Source organism: Culex quinquefasciatus, chromosome 2 (assembly GCF_015732765.1).
Source record: "Culex quinquefasciatus strain JHB chromosome 2, VPISU_Cqui_1.0_pri_paternal, whole genome shotgun sequence".
Classification (NCBI taxonomy): domain Eukaryota; kingdom Metazoa; phylum Arthropoda; class Insecta; order Diptera; family Culicidae; genus Culex; species Culex quinquefasciatus.
In genome coordinates this window covers 223,415,981-223,434,747 of record NC_051862.1, presented here as the reverse complement: position 1 = coordinate 223,434,747, position 18,767 = coordinate 223,415,981, and the positions used below count along the sequence as shown (strand labels likewise).

Sequence of the window (18,767 nt, the reverse complement as noted above, 5' to 3'; positions counted from 1 at the left end):
CTACAATCACAAATTACTTCCCTTTCCCACATTGTCGCGCCCCTTTCTTTTAGCCGTCTCGACTTTGACCCGCGGTGGTCAAAGGTTTACGATCCGTTTCCACAGGCCACCAGCTAGGTCATCATGAAAACCAAGCCAACGTGGAGGTAAGAAAATAGGACACTTGCAAGGAACCAGAGCTATACTGTCTTGATCAAGAAATGATCTAACAGGACTACGGACGTAGTCAGTGACGCTCCTTCCAGGATGTTCCTCGCCTGAGCGTCAACTGAAGAGGTATCATCAGAATCATTCGCACTTGGCCTGCAAAAAAAAAAAAAAAATCGAATTTTGAATTTCGTGAAAAAAAGTTTATTGAAAATTCCCCTTTTTCGTGTAACTTTTTTTCTAGTCCTAAAACATTGCCGAATGCATCAAATCAAGTCGATCAAAAAAATCCTTTGAAAGATGCAGATTATGGAATATTTACGTCCCGTTTGGACAGCTGCAAAATTGTTTCGGAAACTTCTAGACGTGAACGAATGACACTTTGCTTATTTGGTCATACTGGTCATAGACTCACAAAAAATTGAGATAAATAAAAAAAACATACAAACAAAATCCATTTCCGAATTTCGGGAAGAATTGCAATTATTTTAATATCTCAGTAGCCATTTGTTTGATCAACCAAGTCTGAAAATGAAAATATTTTTAGGAAATGATTTCAGCCTTCCAAAAATATTGTTTTCCTGGGACTTTTTCCTTCATGAAATATTTTTTTTAAGTTAAAAAAAACGAAACAGTCCAGACTCGATTATCCGAAGCGTTGATATCCACTGTTTCAATTATCCGAAGTTCGATTATCCGAAGGTTTACATGGGAATTTGAATCAAATTATGAGCAAAATTTGATTTTTAAAAAAGGTTTGTTATGCCATGGGGTCAAATTACCCAGTGTACGGATTTTGCTAAGCAAAAGTTGGTAAACTTCCGAATAACTTATGAAGCAAAATGGCATCTTTTGACAAGTCGAACCCATCAGCAAAGTTTCGTTGCTAACTTGGTGATGTAGAGAAACCCTCATTTTTGGCAACCATTGGTGCAATCTTAAATGTTTTGAAGCAAATTTATATAAAATTATCTGATCATTTCGAAGAGGGAGGAGAGAGAAGGTCAAGCTTGTTCTTGACTTCCACAAGTTAGAAAAAATCACTTGCTAAACACAAAAAAAAGTGTTTAGTAACTATACCATGAAAATGGTGCATAATATCGAAATTTCTGTTAAGTACTATTCGACTGAAAATTTTATTTTACATATAAGTCGTTTTTTAATTTTTTTACAGTTTTCGAAAATCATGCTTATTTGAAAAATTGGCAACACTGTCAAATGAATTTAGGCCAACTTGTACTACAGCTTAGAAGATAGCATTTTTGTCATTTTAAACATATCCAAAAATAGATCTTTTTAAAAAAAAGGATATTTTGCGTGATTATTTTATTCTGTGATAATCCCTATGAAAAAAGGGGTAAATTTTTGTAATGTTTATATTTTTTTAAATTTCCTTGGCAATAAGGCTTTCTAGTAAGAAATTTACCAACACATTCAAAGTATGTTTACATGGCAGCTGGGTTGCATCAGATTTGCTATCTCTTTCTAGCAAAAGATTTTTGTCAGGCGACTTCTAGCTGGATTTTTTGAATGACCGCCCGATATGTCAGCCAACATATTTCGCAGCGCTGTAACAGCTCGAGCTCGTTCATTGTTTGCATCAGGAAACTGTAACGAGGAGTTCGTTATTTTTGGGTTAAATTATTATTTTTTCGCTGGGCCTGGAATGCCTTATACCGGAAACCCAAAAGGTCAACTCAGTCAGAAAATCCATTGTCATGATAGTGCTACCAAAATTCAATAGAAAAAGTACACACAAAATTTTGCCGAACAAAGAATACATTTTCAAAAAAATGCTATTTTTTAAAAGAAATGCTCAGAAATGTTGAAATGAACGAAATTTCAGTAAAAATTTGTGATTTCCTGAAAAAAAAATATTTTCAAAATGTTAAAATCAATCCTGATTAAAAAAAGATCGAGAAAAGTTGTGGAAAAACAACAAGGTTAAAGGAATGATTTCTTTCAAAACAACACAAGCTTAAACAGTTTAGTTTCTTTCCAAGCAATTTGATTAAAGACTTTATTTCTCGATAGTACCCTCACTCAAATACAGTGTGTCGTCGGATACAAACAGGATTTTGAAGGTTTTCTCTGCTTCTTCACTGTTTTTTTTTTTTCAGACTATCTTCTACTGCTTGTCGCAAACGCTCCTTAATTTTTGAAGGATTTCATTGTTTTTTTTTCTTTTTTCATAAACTGGAATTTTCTTTTTATACAAACACGAAGATTGAATAAATTTTCACCTCTCTCCCTATTTTTTCTTCTCCTTTGCTATACTTCACATTACTGACTAATCTATTCCACATTGTCCGCGTTCACTGTGTCGAACAGCTCTGATATTACTTGCTCTCTTTACTCCGATTCTGGGACTTTCTTCTTAAATAAAGCTTCTATATATCGAGCAATAATTTTATACGTGGAGCATAAACTAAAAAAGACGCTACAAGCTACAAATATATCGGTTTTTTCTTCTTCATCTTATTACTGATTTTATTTTCCTGAATGTTTGTTTCGCTACACTATTGACAGAGTATGTTTCTCCATTTTTTTATATTATCTCGATTTTTGTTAGTTTTAATTGTTTCCAACATGTGAACGACAACGCTATTTTGAATCTCTCTGGTGTGTTTGTGATTGTTTGTTTCGTATGGTTTTCGCCTGGCGCCTCCAGAGTTTTTATTTTGCTTGTTTTGAAGGATAAATTTAACGCGCTTGTTTAAATTAAAGTTTTTTTTAGTTAATTTCATCATACAGATCGAATCAGCCTTTGCACAAAACTTACACTCTACTTCATTTATTCTTCTTGCTTGTTTGTATTTGCAGTTTTATTAGTTATTGGTTGTGTCGTGGGTTTCGCATGATTTTTTTTCTGTTTATTGCACATTCATAATTGTTACCTTTTCTTTGCGTCAACGTTAGTAGTTGTTCAGTAGTTCTTTTCATTGGCAAACGTGGGGTTTTATCGAGTGTTTTTTTCTCATTTTATTACGGTTATAAGAGTGTTACAAGTTGTTACAAAACTCTAACTAACATCAGTTTGGAAAATGTACACAAAAATATATAATTGATTTGAACGCACGAAACAAAAATATACTTCCATCTTTGTTTTTAGGACCTTTCACCTAAGTTTGGGGAAAACACACGTTCGTCAAACGTGAGGGGCAAAAAATCTGAGTTAAAAAATATATATCCTGTACCTTTCATTTATACACACACTTGCTTCCGCTTGCAGAAGTTCCCTGGATTATTTAAATATTATTTACTCTGTTGTTGTATGTCGCTGTTTCTACAATCGTTACGATGTAGGTTAAAAAAAAACTCCAAAAATAGTCGCGTAACTGAAGGGTTGTGAGATATCGCCGATATATATTTTTTTGTATTTTGGGAGAAAAGCTGCGAAATGTCTAGCGGGTTTGCGAAGATTTTACATTCACCTACATGGACCCATTGCTTCGATTTGTTTTTGTTTCGGTTAGTTTACTTATTTGTTTGTTTTGGCTGTGGAATTTGGAAACCCTTTCTTAAAAGATTACAAGAAACTAAAATGCATTACAAATGTCGAATCACCACGCGTCTCCATTGAAACAGTTGGTAGCAAACATTTCGATGGAGACGCATGGTAGCTCATCTAAAGAATGCAGCATCAAGTTGAATCGATCAAAGTAAGCATTTGGCGTATTTTCATTGGCTGACGCACACAGTGATTTGTTTTCATTTGTCCCACCGAAAACGTCAAACCATACAAAACAGTTGCCGGATCTAGAAGATCCGGAAAAAGATCCAGGACCAAGTTTAAGTTTGTGACAGCACTTTGTTACGCCGGCCGTGTTTGCTAGAAACGGGCCATGCAAGAGGAGTTCTAAGTCCTGGTCGACAACGCCACGCGGACGCTCGCCGAGCTGCCGAGGGACAGGCGCAGCTGGTCATGAAAGGCTACTCGCAGCGAAAGCGGGTAGACTTCGACGAAACTTACTCCCGGGCGTTCGATAGTTCGCTGTGGTAACTGTTTGCCCTGGCCGCGAAGCACGACCAAATGGATCAAGTGGACGCCGTGACTGCTATCCTCCAAGGAAACCTCGACGAAAAAATCTACGTCGGAAAACAAAACATGCTGTCCTGCAAGCTGAACAAGCCGCTGTACGAGCTCAAACAATTGAGTAGAGTCTGTAACCATAAGCTGGACGCAGCTTTGAAGAAGTTCAGACTAGCCCCAACGAAGTACGATCCGTGCGTCTACCTCAGCAAGAACGATGGCAACATCCTGATCGTGGCCATCTACGTCGACGACCTGTGGCTATAACCCCCGCACAAAGTACATCGACATCCGGCACCAGTACATCCGAGATTCCCTGGAACAAGTTGGAGTACGTGAGCACGGACAACCAGATTGCCGATCCCCGGGCAGACGTTAATAACAAAATTCATGTCATTTCAATAACAAATACTGTTAAAATAACAGAAAGTGTTATGGAATCTTCTTGAAAAATCCATTTTTGCATACGGGTTTAATTACAGTTTTTGTTATCATAACAAAATTTGTTATTGGTCTGATATTGTGTGAAAGTCAAAACAACTTTGAAATAACATTTTTTGTTATGGAAAAATAATTCCAACTGTTATTAGGATGATCGGATTAGTTGTTAAAATAACAAAAAATAATAACAAAGATTTGGACGAAGAATAACCAAAAATGTTATTAGCCTGTTATTACAATAACGATTCAATAACAAAAAAATCATAACGACGAATAACAAATCTTGTTATAAATAACAAAAAAAATTATTGGCCTGGTATTTTCAAATATCAAAAAATGTTATTCCCAAGTTATTTCCGTCTTTTTTTTCGTTGAAAAAAACTTTGCAGTACGGAATTTTACAAAAAATCAACCATTTATGCGTGGTTGCCTCTCACCCAGTCGGCCTGGGTTTGATTCCAGAAGGTCCCGGTGGCATATTTCGAGACGAGATTTGCCTGATCATGTCTTCCGTCGCACCGACCTCATTTTTTGAATTTATATTTTAAATTTAGAAGTTTTAAATAGATTTTTTTTATTTTTTTTTCTTATTTAACAAAATTCTTAAATTTTATATTTTTTTTTTTTTTTGAATATGATTGTTTGAATTCCTAACTTTGATTTTTTATACTTTTGAATTTTATTTTATTGACATGTTTGAACATTTGAAGTATAATCAAGCTTCGCACACATATCGAGATTTTGTCAGTCCCACAACTTAACTGCCGGCCATTTCCCCCAGTGAGTGCTCATTAAAGTGCTCTTTCGAGTTTTTTTTTTGCTGCCTACTGCGGCTTGATAGACTTCAAAATATGATTATAATTTTTGTTGGCTTACTTTGATCAATTCCACGAAACTGAATTTAATACAAAAAAAGTTGTTTTATTGATTTGTGCCCACAAAACCCTAACCGACGACTCCCGGATTAAACCCAAACCGATCGGTAAGACACTTTTAAGCTAATATTCACGCGAAGTATGACTTGTCTGACTTGTTAACGCTACCACTGTCCGTCCGGATGCCGAGTAAATTTATACCTTCATTTGATGGAATCGTTGTTTTTGGCGGCTGTTTAACCTTGTGTGTTTGGCGCGACTGATAAATATATATATTTTGTAGTTTTATCCATTATTATAATATAATAATTTGGGTGTTTCACAATCTTGTCAGTTTAGAATGGTTTCTGTTTTTTTTTTATATATCTTAACTCTTTCTATACACCTGCCCCCGCGTTTACATCGGCTGCCTATTGTTCTCACTTACTAAACATTAAACATAAAATATAAATGACTTGAAACATACATCCTACACGATACGCATATAAAATAATCTGTACAATTAAATAAATTCCTCACTCAATGTGAAAAGAAAAGAGAAAAAACTACACAAAGAAGAAAACAAAAAAGAATCCTAACACGCCCTCCCGCGCCTAGTGTCCGCTCCATCCGTGGACATCGTCGTCGATAAACTCCACGTGGGTGAAGGGAAAGTGACCTACCTTGCCGCGCAGTTCGCCCTCCCACTGACCGTTGATGTTCGTCTTGATGACCTTGATGACGTCGCCCACGTTCAGCTTAAGCGCCGTCTCGTCGTACGCGTTCGGAACGCGCTCCTGCTTGACCCGGGCCAGCGCCGGCAGCTGTCGGTTCAGGTTTGACCGGAAAATGTTCGAATTCTCCGACTGGTGATGGTGGTTGTGCATTCCGGAGGGTGGCGCATGATGGTGAACATTTGGACCGGCTCCACCACCACCTCCTCCTCCTCCTCCCGTCGCATTTGGTGGCCTGTCCAGGATGTTGTCCTCGTACCGGGTCACGTACGGTACCGGAATCTGACCCGCCTGGCCGCGTCCATTCCTCGCCGTCCACCACTGCTCTTCGTCCTTGTTGAGAATCTCCAGTATTTCACCCTTCTTAAAGGGCAAATCGTCCGGATCGCTGCCCTCAAAGTCGAACTTTCCTATCACTTTCTCGCAGCGCCGAATCGCCGGTCTCCGCAGCGGCGTCGTGTCCAAATAGTGCAACTTGTAGAACGTCAGCAAATCTGGCAAATCGGCAAACGTCTGGTCCCCGATCCGGAACACGAAACACCCGTCGTCCGACGGAAGTTTGTTGATAATGTAATGGCTAACTTTCGAGTCCTCGCGCACACACAGCACGTAATCGCCGACGATGGTCGTGCTGTCCCGGACCAGAAACACCCCACTTTCGCGCTCGTTCATCAGCAAATCTGTCGCGTCCTGGCGGTTCATCGACCCAAAGTACCAGGCTGCCCGATCGTACACGTCGAAGGTGGACATCCTGAACTCGTTCTTACCACTAAAAAGAAACCAAATTTCATCAACTTGTTTTGTTATTCTATAACAACAATTTCACTTACCTTACACTTTAACGAGTCCAACAATAGTCAGAATATGCCCTCACCCTCCGAAAATAAAAGATGCTCCAGTAAATCTGCAAAGAGGAAAGACATGAAACGAACTCATTAGTGGTAGGCGGCAACAACAATGTGCATTATAATTTCTCTTGCTCGATAAAACCTAATTAGGGCATTATACATATAAACAGGCAGACTCCGACTCTGCCAACGTCATATGCTGAACGAGAGACTCAATGCATCAGCAAAAGTCGCGATGACGACAGAACGACGTTCTGATAAAAGTGTAAAGTGCAATCGTCACACACTTTTCGTTTTCATCCCCGCGTACCACCTCATACCTCCAACTTTGCTCTTATACAGTATAGGTAGAAGAGATAAATAACCCCAGCTCGGGTATGAACTTTGTTAGGTAGCCGTATACCGTAGAATGCGAACTCCGTGAATGAAGCGAGGATGACCTCTAATCACTCTCCGGCAGGTCTACCTCTTCGCATCTGTTCGGTATCGTAGCGTGGGGTGAGATTGAAATTCACTAAGTCTGGTAAAAGTGGATTGAACATTTTTATCTGCAGTATTACGATTTATTTTCACCGGAAAATTAAATTAATAAAAAAAAGTCTTATCACACTACAAATATCAAGCGCGTGACAAGGTTTGTCTATAGTTCAAGTCTATAGTTTTGATAAGGTGCAATAAACAAAAAAAATGTTTTGCTTGTTTAGTATTTTTTAAACCGCCTTGAGTCAGAGGTACTCAAAAACCCACAAAAAAAACAATGCAAAAATTTGCGACCTTTAAAAAACTCCGGAAGTTATAATCAATTATATTCCGGGTGATCACTAAAATCCCATTTTCAAATTACCGACTTTACCAGAACTCCAAATAATAGGAATTTATTACCAAAAGAATGATTAAAACTCAAAACCTTTTATAAAAAAAGTTCATATCAATCACCAAAAAAAAATCTAATCAAATTCTAATTAATTCTCGTTGATTTGATTCATAGCGAAACTATAAACAATCAGTTGTCACAAAATAACTGAAAGTTAAAACAACAATATGACTTTAATGTTTATTTTGAAATTTGCTAAACATAATTTTTTTGTAAATTGTGTTAAGCCATTTTCACAATATTTCCAAGGTAATCCAAGGTAAATGACTTAATGAATTGAGTTAAACATTTAAACATATTTACCCAAAAAACTGCCAAAAAGATATTGAAATCGTTTTTTTCACACTGGTCATGACCGTTGAAATTAAGTTCTTTTTTTAAATTGGAGTTTCATCAGCTTTGTGGTTGTTTAAAGTTAAAAATTAACTTTTATTTGATAAACTTAGTCAAAAATAAATAAAAATCTTTTGATTCCTCAACATGTTATGAAATTTTTTGCGAAATGCATGCCATCAAATAATTCAATATTTATTAGGATAACTAATTTCTTAACGGTGCACATCAACCAGAGCTTTTGCACCCAGATTTTTATTACAGATATTTTAGTATCTTGAAAACTACCGGTACTACCATTTTTTTTTTTATTCATCCAATAAAGTATTGTCCACAAAGTAATTTAAAAGTTTGACTAATTTTACAATTCTGTTGTTGCAGAATTGGATCCGTAAGTTTGACAATTTTGGAATAAGAAGACAACAACTTCCTTCGTTGCGGTGCACCCTTAATCAGCCTCTTAATTTTAAAATAGATTAAATAGTGGAAAACATTTTACATTTATTGTCATATGCTGAAGAAGATTTAATTCAAATAAAATTTAAATTTTAAATTGTACAAAATATTGCAACATTATTAAAAAGTTGGGATTCCCGATTTTTTAACCAAAAATCCTCAATTTCTATTTTTTACCGTTTTTTTGCGGATTTAGGCGAACCTGCAATATTACAATAATATACAGTTTCCATGCCATATCAAAATCCGGATCACTTCCGATCTTCATGAAACTTGCAGGATCGTTTGTCCAACTCAAATCAACAACTTCTGTGAACTAAAGCAGATATTCGACTATGACAAACAAACTGCAGCAAACTTGCAAACAACTCAAAATGTATACAGACTGAAGTTTCTGCAAACAAATGCAGGCAAACTGCTTAAAAGTGCGAACTTTGTCAGAAATTCCAGCAAATTTGTTTTTTTTATTTCGGATATTTTTTAAACATTGTTGTCATATAAAAATTAGAAAACAGAAAATACCAACTTTCCAAGATTTTTGATAAGCTTACAATAAAATGATTTTAGGTTCAAAGAATAAAACAAAATAAAAATACAAGCTTAAAATATTCAATTCAATTCAATTCGGCTTTATTGGTGAATAATCAAGATACAATAAGTTCTTTTGAGGTACATAACAGAGTTTTGGAGTTCCTTACAGCTGTGTGTTACATCATAATCCATTTTGGAACAATTATTGCTTGTAAATAAAGGTATCACCAAGAGTAAGAAAAAAATAAAAAAAACTTACTAAAATTGCAAGGGAAAGGGGATAGAAATAGAAAAAGCTTAAAACTAGATCACAGTTTTTTATCCTTTATAGATGTGCTTGATCATCAGCTCCCCAAGGGCCAGGAATTGTTCCGCCTTGTTACGGCAGGTCCGAAACCGCGTCATCATCTCCCCCCTGCGAGAGCAAAGAACTCTGGCAGGGTAAAGAGATCTTCTCCGGTAACTTCTTGCTGGGCCGTATTGCCACTGCCGGCAGCGACCACGCTGGCGAACGATCGCCCCCATCCAGGAGGGAACGCTGAGTTGTCCGCTGGAACCGTACGATGACCAGCTGCCGGCACGGTTTCGCTCGTACTTCGCTGAGGAGGGTGGGACGCTGCTGCTTTCTTCTTCCTCTTTTCCTGCTCCTCGAGGTAGTTTTTCCGTGCGCTGCATCCACGGTAGTTGCTGGTATGGTTACCTCCGCAGTTGGCGCACTTGATGCGCGCCTTCGTTTGCTCTGCCTTGTCCCCCAAGTCCGCTTTGCACGGCAGTGCACACGCCTCAGAGAGGTGTGATTCACCGCACTTCACACAGCGGGGCGGGAGGTTGCAGTTCCGCGAGCCGTGGCCGAATTTCTGGCAACGGTGGCATTGTGCTGCGTCCGACGGGTTCTTTGAGTAGAACCGCCAGTTTACCCAAAACCCGTCCAACGCCTTAGTTCGCCGCAGGTCTTGAATTTTGACGGTGCCGCGGTCGAAGTACAACAGGTACAGTGTGTGTGTACCTGTGACTGTAGTCTTCCGCGAGAGCACTTTTATGTCACGCGGCGTTATTCCAGCACCCGAGAGGTCCTTCTTGAGGTCGGAGATCGGGCGGTCTTGGTACCCCTGCAAAACGACCTTAACGGCAGTCTTCTGCACGGGGTCGAATGTGTAAAACTTGAAGTTTTGACGCTTCAATTTCTCCACAACCAGGTCGAAGTTCTTTTCGTCAAATGTGTAAACTTGCACTGACGACTTACCGATTTTCAGACAATATCCGCCAACGTGTCCAAAACAAAAATTGGAGGTGGTCTACGTTCCTTTGGAGAATTGTTCTTTTTTGGCGTCGGCACTTTCTTCCGTGCACGCCCGTCATCGTCGTCGTCGTCGGTAGTGCTGCTACCGTCGGTGTTGTTGTTTTCTTCGTCGTCACTCAGCATTTGGAACTCGTTCCTGATGGGGATGTTGGCGGATGTTGATGTGCCACTGGTCGTGGCACCGGAAGTACCGGAACGGGTTCGCACTGGTGATCTCGGAACGTATCCGGGATGTAGATACTTTTTGTCGATTCCATCTGCGCTCACGCTCCCCTGCGCGATGGCGGCCGACAAGCTTAAAATATTATTAAATCTTTTTTCTTCTAATAATAAATAAAAGGAGTTATAAACATTATACGAAGGGCGTTTTTTTTAATTTTAAATAATTTGCAGTTTATGAAAAATCTTTGAGAAAATATTTCCCAAAAGTTGTCTCTCTAATTTGAATCAGATGGTAGTGACTCAAATTCGTTAAGGAAAGGTTATACATTCGAATGACAAAGTTTTCCAGTGCAAACTATGTTTTAGACTCAGTGCATTATAACTTTTAAATAAATTTCAAAACAAGAACGTTTTATAACACATTTTCAAAAAAAAAATGACGAAATCAACTATTTTCACTCAGTTTATCAAAAAAGAGTTTGAACATAACCATCAATTAAAAAAATCACTGAATAACATCACAGTAGAGGTAATAAAAAAAAGAGCAAATGAACCAAGGCTCTCAAAAAAAAAGAGACGCAATTTTTTTAAACTCTGGTCTTTTGAAAGAACTGTTCCAAGATGGAATTAATTTAAGTTTGTGACTATTTTAAAGTTTAATGAAATTCCAACAAATTGTAGCATGATATTTGTATTTTAACACTGAAAATGTAATTTCAATATTTCAATGGTTATAAATCAATGCCATATTTTTCAAAATTGTCCCACGGTGTATTTTCTAGTTTAGGAATTAGTTTAGTTTTAATTTATGATAAACAACTGTTCGTAAAGATTCATTAAATAATTACCCGAATACAAATTTAATCATTTCAAAATGCTTGGAAAATGTTACCATGTTTTTTAAAGGTCCTATAAACTATTGTCTTTAATTTGTTATAGAACCTATTCAAAAAAAAAAACTCTAGATATATATACAAAAAAATCGACGGTTTTGTTTGCACGCGAATCAGATCAATACGGAGCGTCGGATCGAGGTGCTCTTTGTTGCGTTGGGTTCGTATAAATCCAAGGAAAGTTCTTACGCCTAAAAGTGACAACTTTGGCCACTCTGGAACCGATTCCGGAAAATCTGCAGATTGTATGGGAAAAGTTACGTAAAATCTAGCGTAAAATCAATTTTTGATCACAGGAGGCTGAATAACCAAACAAGCTAAAAAAGTCTAGAAACGAAATAAAGACAAGACAAAGTTTTTCGGGTTTAGCTTTTAATTTATAAAAGTTCAATAAAAAAACATTCAAAAAACAAACCATTCTTCACAACAGCCATTTCAACAAAATTTAGAAAAAGAGCGAAAGAGACGCGTATTTAATGAGCAAGCAAAAAAATAATGATCGGCTCCTATAAAAAGTAGTTTTCCCAACCTCTAGTTCCCAGCCATAATATTTAATAGGTTTTATTCTGTAAAGCCAGGCGCCTCCATGGATCCAACTAAGCTAAGCTAAAAACCAGGCGCCTCCATGGATCCATTCTAAAAAGTGAGATTCCATGGAGACGCTTGGTATCTAAGAATGACTCCGTTGCATTTCACTGTCACTGAACTAAAATGTTAATATTTATATTAAGGCGTGTTCAGAGTTTTGTTAGTGAAAAATATTTTTGAGTGTTATTTTAAAACCATTATAGTTACTTTGATCAATGTAAATCCATTGTCCAGTTATTTTAATCTTCGTATCACGCTAGAGTAAGCGGAATGATTTCACTAGCGAAAGAGCACGCTTGATTTTGCTGCTCATTTAAACAATTTCCGAGGTAGGAAAGTAACAAACCATTTCAAAAGCAATTCGCATTTTTTTTTCGCAATTTTCAGTGTAAGAACGGGCCTTGACCGATCTTATGCACTAGGTTCCCGACGAACACGCACTGCCCTTACACCTACATCTCACCCTTGCTCTGAGTCAGTACGAGCAGCACGCTAGAACACGCTTTGAGTGTTCGTGCCAGGCATGCACACCTTCTTTTCCGGTTACGCATTTTAACTCGGCCGGGGGTGGTACATTACGTAGGGTTTGATGTAAGTATAAGCGCCTAACCATTCAAAGTGTGCCTATCAATTTCCATTAAAGCAAAAACTGTTTTATTTTTAGTTTGAATTCAAAAACTAATTGTTACTTACTGTGTTTTGTTTTCTCCTGAAACCTTTCCTAGTGTTGAGTCGTGTTTATATGTTGCTATTTCTTTTGTCGCGGTGTTTTGTTACAATTTTTGGTCCTAAGCATTTTATAAAAGTTTTTCAAAAGTACAATAGTAATATTTGTGTTAATTCTTTGATCATTCCAAAAATTGAGTAAGGGCTCGAACCTCATTTGTTTGAAGAAAAGGGTGAAGATTAAAAAAACAATGGACAGTGAAAGAAATATACTATTTTAAGAATCAATAGTAAAAGAAAGATAGTAATTTAATAAGTAGATAATGAAATTAACAAAAGTTAATAAAAAGAGGTAACAAACAAGCTTAGATTGTGTAAAATGCAATTTATAGGGCAGATGAAAAATTATTCAAATAGATAAATAAAGATAAACAAAATTGACATCGCTGCCAAATTAAGGAAAAACAGACAGTTTGTTACAGCAGCATCAATTGGTAAAATAGAGTGGAAAAGCGTTGAGAAATAAGAGAATCAAATGAGTAAAATCGAAATCAAATGGAGTAAACAGAAGTAGACAGAAGCCGCGTTAGAAAATCAGTGAAACAAAATAAACAGAAGATAGGTGGTTGATGAAAGGAATGAAGAGAAACCCCGTTGTGCGATGTTTTAGGTACATCCACAGCAGTTGACTCAACATACTGCGAATCAAAACAATACCGTCTACAATCACAAATTACTTCCCTTTCCCACATTGTCGCGCCCCTTTCTTCTAGCCGTCTCGACTCTGACCCTCGCTGGTCAAAGGTTTACGATCCGTTTCCACAGGCCACCAGCTAGGTCATCATGAAAACCAAGCCAACGTGGAGGTAAGAAAATAGGACACTTGCAAGGAACCAGAGCTATACTGTCTTGATCAAGAAATGATCTAACAGGACTACGGACGTAGTCAGTGACGCTCCTTCCAGGATGTTCCTCGCCTGAGCGTCAACTGAAGAGGTATCATCAGAATCATTCGCACTTGGCCTGCAACAAACCATTTCAAAAGAAACACAAAATTTACAACGTTTGTTAAACCGCAAAGTTACCTCACTCCACGGTGACTTGTTTCGATATCGCTTCTAATCTTTTCGTTTTCCCACTATACTTCTTTTTTTATCTCTACGTTACAACGTAATCGCAAAACTATGCTTCCAATCCAGCTCTTGCTAGCGATTATGTGACTAAACACCTTGCCATTATCAACAACAACAAAACTGACTCATGGTCTTTGGTCGGAACCGAAAATCGACCAAGCCTTATCGACTACGACAAATTTGGTATGTTCCGCTGGGCAGAATTTTGTTTGTTTTTCCCGTGCTTTTGCCACCGATTTTGATGGAGAAGAGAGGCGTTGACGCGTCGTCGTCGTCGTCTTCTTCCGGACGAAGATGGAAAAAAGGTTGGACCAGCGGGGCTGGGAAGAAGATAACTTACGTGAAACCCGTGCTCCCTGGCCAGTAGAGGTGACAGAATAATCCGAAGATATCAAACCAGCAGCAGCAGCAGCATCCAGCGCAGATTCCCCGTTACGCCATCATTCGAGTTCGAGGCGGAATGGAACCAGTCGGAACAACAACCGACGAATACAATCCGCACGCTTCGTCCCCGGCAGCTGGTGGCACACACCCAACACACTCACTTGCATGCACAATCCGGAATCTGGAACCACTTTTCACACCGCGGCTTTTGCGAAGACCAAAAATTATATTAATCAATTGAGGCGGATACGCGACGACGACGACGACGACGACGAACAGACCTAGCAAGAGAGTACGAGGAGCGATACAAGATGAAAGCTTTGGCAGCAGTCGTTTTGACAGATGTGCACGGTGTGTTTGAAGAAGATTGTAGAAAAATATAAATTGTAACAGTTCTTTGCAAAAATATGCATTTTTTTTAACTTTTGTTAGAGAATTCAACTGAAATTCAGTATTTACCAAAACTTGCAATGAACAAATTTTAATGTTTATTGTTCAAATCGTGCTTAACTTCATCTAGAAAGCACAATGCCAAGAATTGAAAAATACCCGAATTTACTTTTTTTTCTCTCAAAAATAAAACACCAGTAAACCCACCGCGGCACTATGCTTATGTTGGAGGGGTTGTCAAACGCCCGCGCGGCGATATGCGCCGATGACAGCCGTCGTCGAGGGGTTGGACAGCATAAACATTGGAAAAGGGGGTGCGCCATTTATGCTGATAGGGCAGCGCAGCATGCTGAGCCGAGCGTTTGCGGGAATTCCATACTAAAACGAAGAGTGTATTTTTGTACTTGGCAAAAAAAACTAATAATAATGATTTCATTTTTTCAAGCATGATTTTTGAATTTCAGGTGAAAAGTATCACAAAATGATTACATTTATGCTGCTGTTAAAAATTTGCAAAATTAATTCATAGAAAAATTACCTTATCGTCTGTGCTCCCATTTTTTTTGTTACATCCTAAGGCTTTATTTGATTAAAATATATAAATAAGTCGGGGAAATATACCCATTTTAATCACTCTAAGCCGTTCGACCAATTCTCATCACTTTTGCCGTTTTCCGCTAATAAATCAACATTTTCAGATGTATCAACAATGGAGAGTTGTTTGCTCACTTTTATTTGAGCTTTTTATTACTTTGGAACAGTCAAAAACACTTTATGAAATCTGTAATTCATGATCAAAGTGCTGTTAGGCTGAAAAACGGTATAGTTCCCCTATTTATTATAAATAAATTTGCTAGTGCCTTACAATTGAAATTTGATGATAAATTTGTTTTAAACTTCAAACAATCTATAATTTGAATGTTTGAGAAGTCAATTATAAAAAAAATGAATATCGAAATTACATGAACGTTAATATCGTGTCATAAAACATTTTGTAAAGGTTTCCATCTATTTCTTAAACAAAATATTTCAATTTCTAGTTTGAAAAACAAATGATTATGATAAAGAAGAGCAGTTCTCTAGGATTTCGGTCATTCGATTTTTTTTGTATTTTTTAATCCGACTGAAACTTTTTTGGTGCCTTCGGTATGCCCAAAGAAGCCATTTTGCATCATTAGTTTGTCCATATAATTTTCCATACAAATTTGGCAGCTGTCCATACAAAAATGATGTATGAAAATTCAAAAATCTGTATCTTTTGAAGGAATTTTTGATCGATTTGGTGTCTTCGGCAAAGTTGTAGGTATGGATACGGACTACACTAGAAAAAATAATACACGGTAAAAAAATTTGGTGATTTTTTATTTAACTTTTGTCACTAAAACTTGATTTACAAAAACACTATTTTTAATTTTTTTATTTTTTGATATGTTTTAGAGGACATAAAATGCCAACTTTTCAGAAATTTCCAGGTTGTGCAAAAATCATTGACCGAGTTATGAATTTTTAATCAATACTGATTTTTTCAAAAAATCGAAATTTTGGTCGTAAAAATTTTTCAACTTCATTTTTCGATGTAAAATTAAATTTGCAATCAAAAAGTACTTTAGTGAAATTTTGATAAAGTGCACCGTTTTCAAGTTATAGCCATATTTAAGTGACTTTTTTGAAAATAGTCGCAGTTTTTCATTTTTTAAAATTAGTGCACATGTTTGCCCAGTTTTGAAAAAAATATTTTTGAAAAGCTGAGAAAATTCTCTATATTTTGCTTATTCAGACTTTGTTGATACGACCTTTAGTTGCTGAGATATTGCAATGCAAAGGTTTAAAAACAGGAAAATTGATGATTTCTAAGTCTCACCCAAACAACCCACCATTTTCTATCGTCAATATAATATATGAAACATTTGTGAAATTTTCCGATCTTTTCGAAAAAAATATTTTCAAAATTTTCAAATCAAGACTAACATTTAAAAAGGCCAAACATTCAATATTACGCCCTTTTAAAATGTTAGTCTTGATTTGAAAATTTTGAAAATATTTTTTTCGAAGAGATCGGAAAATTTCACAATTGTTTCATATATTAACATTGAAAATCGGACCATTAGTTGCTGAGATATTGACGATAGAAAATGGTGGGTTGTTTGGGTGAAACTTAGAAAACATCAATTTTCCTGTTTTTAAACCTTTGCATTGCAATATCTCAGCAACTAAAGGTCGTATCAACAAAGTCCGAATAAGCAAAATATAGAGAATTTTCTCAGCTTTTCAAAATATTTTTTCAAAACTGGGCAAACATGTGCACTAATTTTAAAAATAAAAACTGCGACTATTTTCAAAAAGTCACTTAAATATGGCTATAACTTGAAAACGGTGCACTTTATCAAAATTTCACTAAAGTACTTTTTGATTGCAAATTTGATTTTACATCGAAAATGAAGTTGAAAATTTTACGACCAAAATTTCGATTTTTGAAAAATCAGTATTGATTAAAAATTCATAACTCGGTCAATGATTTTTGCACAACCTGGAAATTTCTGAAAAGTTGGCATTTTATGTCCTCTAAAACATAAAAATAAAAAAATTAAAAATAGTGTTTTTGTAAATCAAGTTTTAGTGATAAAAGTTAAATAAAAAATCACCAAATTTTACCGTGTATTATTTTTTCCAGTGTAGTCCGTATCCATACCTACAACTTTGCCGAAGACACCAAATCGATCAAAATTCCTTCAAAAGATACAGATTTTTGAATTTTCATACATCATTTTGTATGGACAGCTGCCAAATTTGTATGGAAAATTATATGGACAAACTAATGATGCAAAATGGCTTCTTTGGGCATACCGAAGGCACCAAAAAAGTTTCAGTCGGATTAAAAAATACAAAAATTAAAATTGAAGAAAAAAGACCGATTTCGTAGAGAATTGCTCAGAAGTAAAAATTTATCAACAAATATTGGGCGATATTTCATAATTCAATCACTATTAAATTTAAAATAAAATTATAAAGTACAGACTCGATTATTCCAAGTCTACGGAAAAATTTAACCTCGGAGAATCTAATCACACAAAAATATCGAGGAGTTCAAATATGACACCAAAAACCCCAAAAATGGATGGTAAAAAAAACAATAATATTTTTAACTCTATGGTTGAGGCCGATGATTTTTTTTTTATTTATATTTTTGAAGATAACTGTGGACTCTGACTGAAGTCAAAATATAAAGATTTAAAATGCATTTTACACCAACCCAGTTGTTTTGCAGTGCTGTACGTGGGAATTTCACGAAAATTCAAAAATATTTTCAATCGAGCTCAAACATGCTAAATATGATTTTCAACGCTAAAAATGCATTTAAAATTTAGTTTTACTTACCTCCAATTCCATTGAAATTTTCAAGTTTTTTCTGAAAAATATGTTTTTTGCCCCTTGATTTTTCGGTCCCATTTTGTAGTTTGAAAAATATTTGGAATGGCCTTAAATGTGTTTGACAATTTTCAACATGTTTGCATGATTCAGATAACATCGAATAAAAAAAGCTGCAAATGATTGGAGAACATCTTTAAAAGAGCTCTCGAGCAGAGAACACTCATTACCTGTTAAATACAGAGAATTTCTTCAAGTATAAACATTTATTAATAAAAAAACAATTTAAATTAGGGTAACGGCAATTTACAGAAAACGATTTGTAAAGCATTTATTTATCTGCGTTAGTAAATTCAACAAATCTAGAGTTTTTAAGGTGGTAGATGGCGCCTTTCACTTTTGAGGCAATGACTGTCAATGATGGTTCTGAATTCAGGGTCTAGAAATAATAAATTGAAATGAAAATATAATCACTATCTGCAAAATGCGTCTACGAACAACACAAAGAAAACCATTTTTTGATTGAAACATTCTGAATGAAGATTTGAATGATTTTCTAAAAAAAACATGGCCACCAAATGGCCGATCGGGAATATTGCCTTTCAGAGTGTATCAGTATTTAGTGAAATGACTT

At 36.3% G+C, this 18,767-nt stretch overlaps 1 protein-coding gene across 1 annotated transcript; it reads right to left on the bottom strand.

The window, feature by feature from the left end:
- Positions 1-5,298: 5,298 nt before the first annotated feature.
- LOC6033626 (adapter molecule Crk) lies at positions 5,299-14,688 on the bottom strand. Its single transcript, XM_038256306.1, has 3 exons — positions 14,334-14,688; positions 7,040-7,113; positions 5,299-6,978 (listed from the first exon to the last, which is right to left on the bottom strand). The coding sequence occupies exon 3, from the start codon at positions 6,957-6,959 to the stop codon at positions 6,090-6,092; it is 870 nt and encodes a 289-aa protein (XP_038112234.1). The 5' UTR covers positions 6,960-6,978; positions 7,040-7,113; positions 14,334-14,688; the 3' UTR covers positions 5,299-6,089.
- Between the last annotated feature and the right edge of the window lie 4,079 nt (positions 14,689-18,767).

Bases quoted from the DNA above. Each gene is read 5' to 3' on its own strand.
- LOC6033626 (XM_038256306.1), bottom strand. From the start codon at position 6,959: ATGTCCACCTTCGACGTGTACGATCGGGCAGCCTGGTACTTTGGGTCG.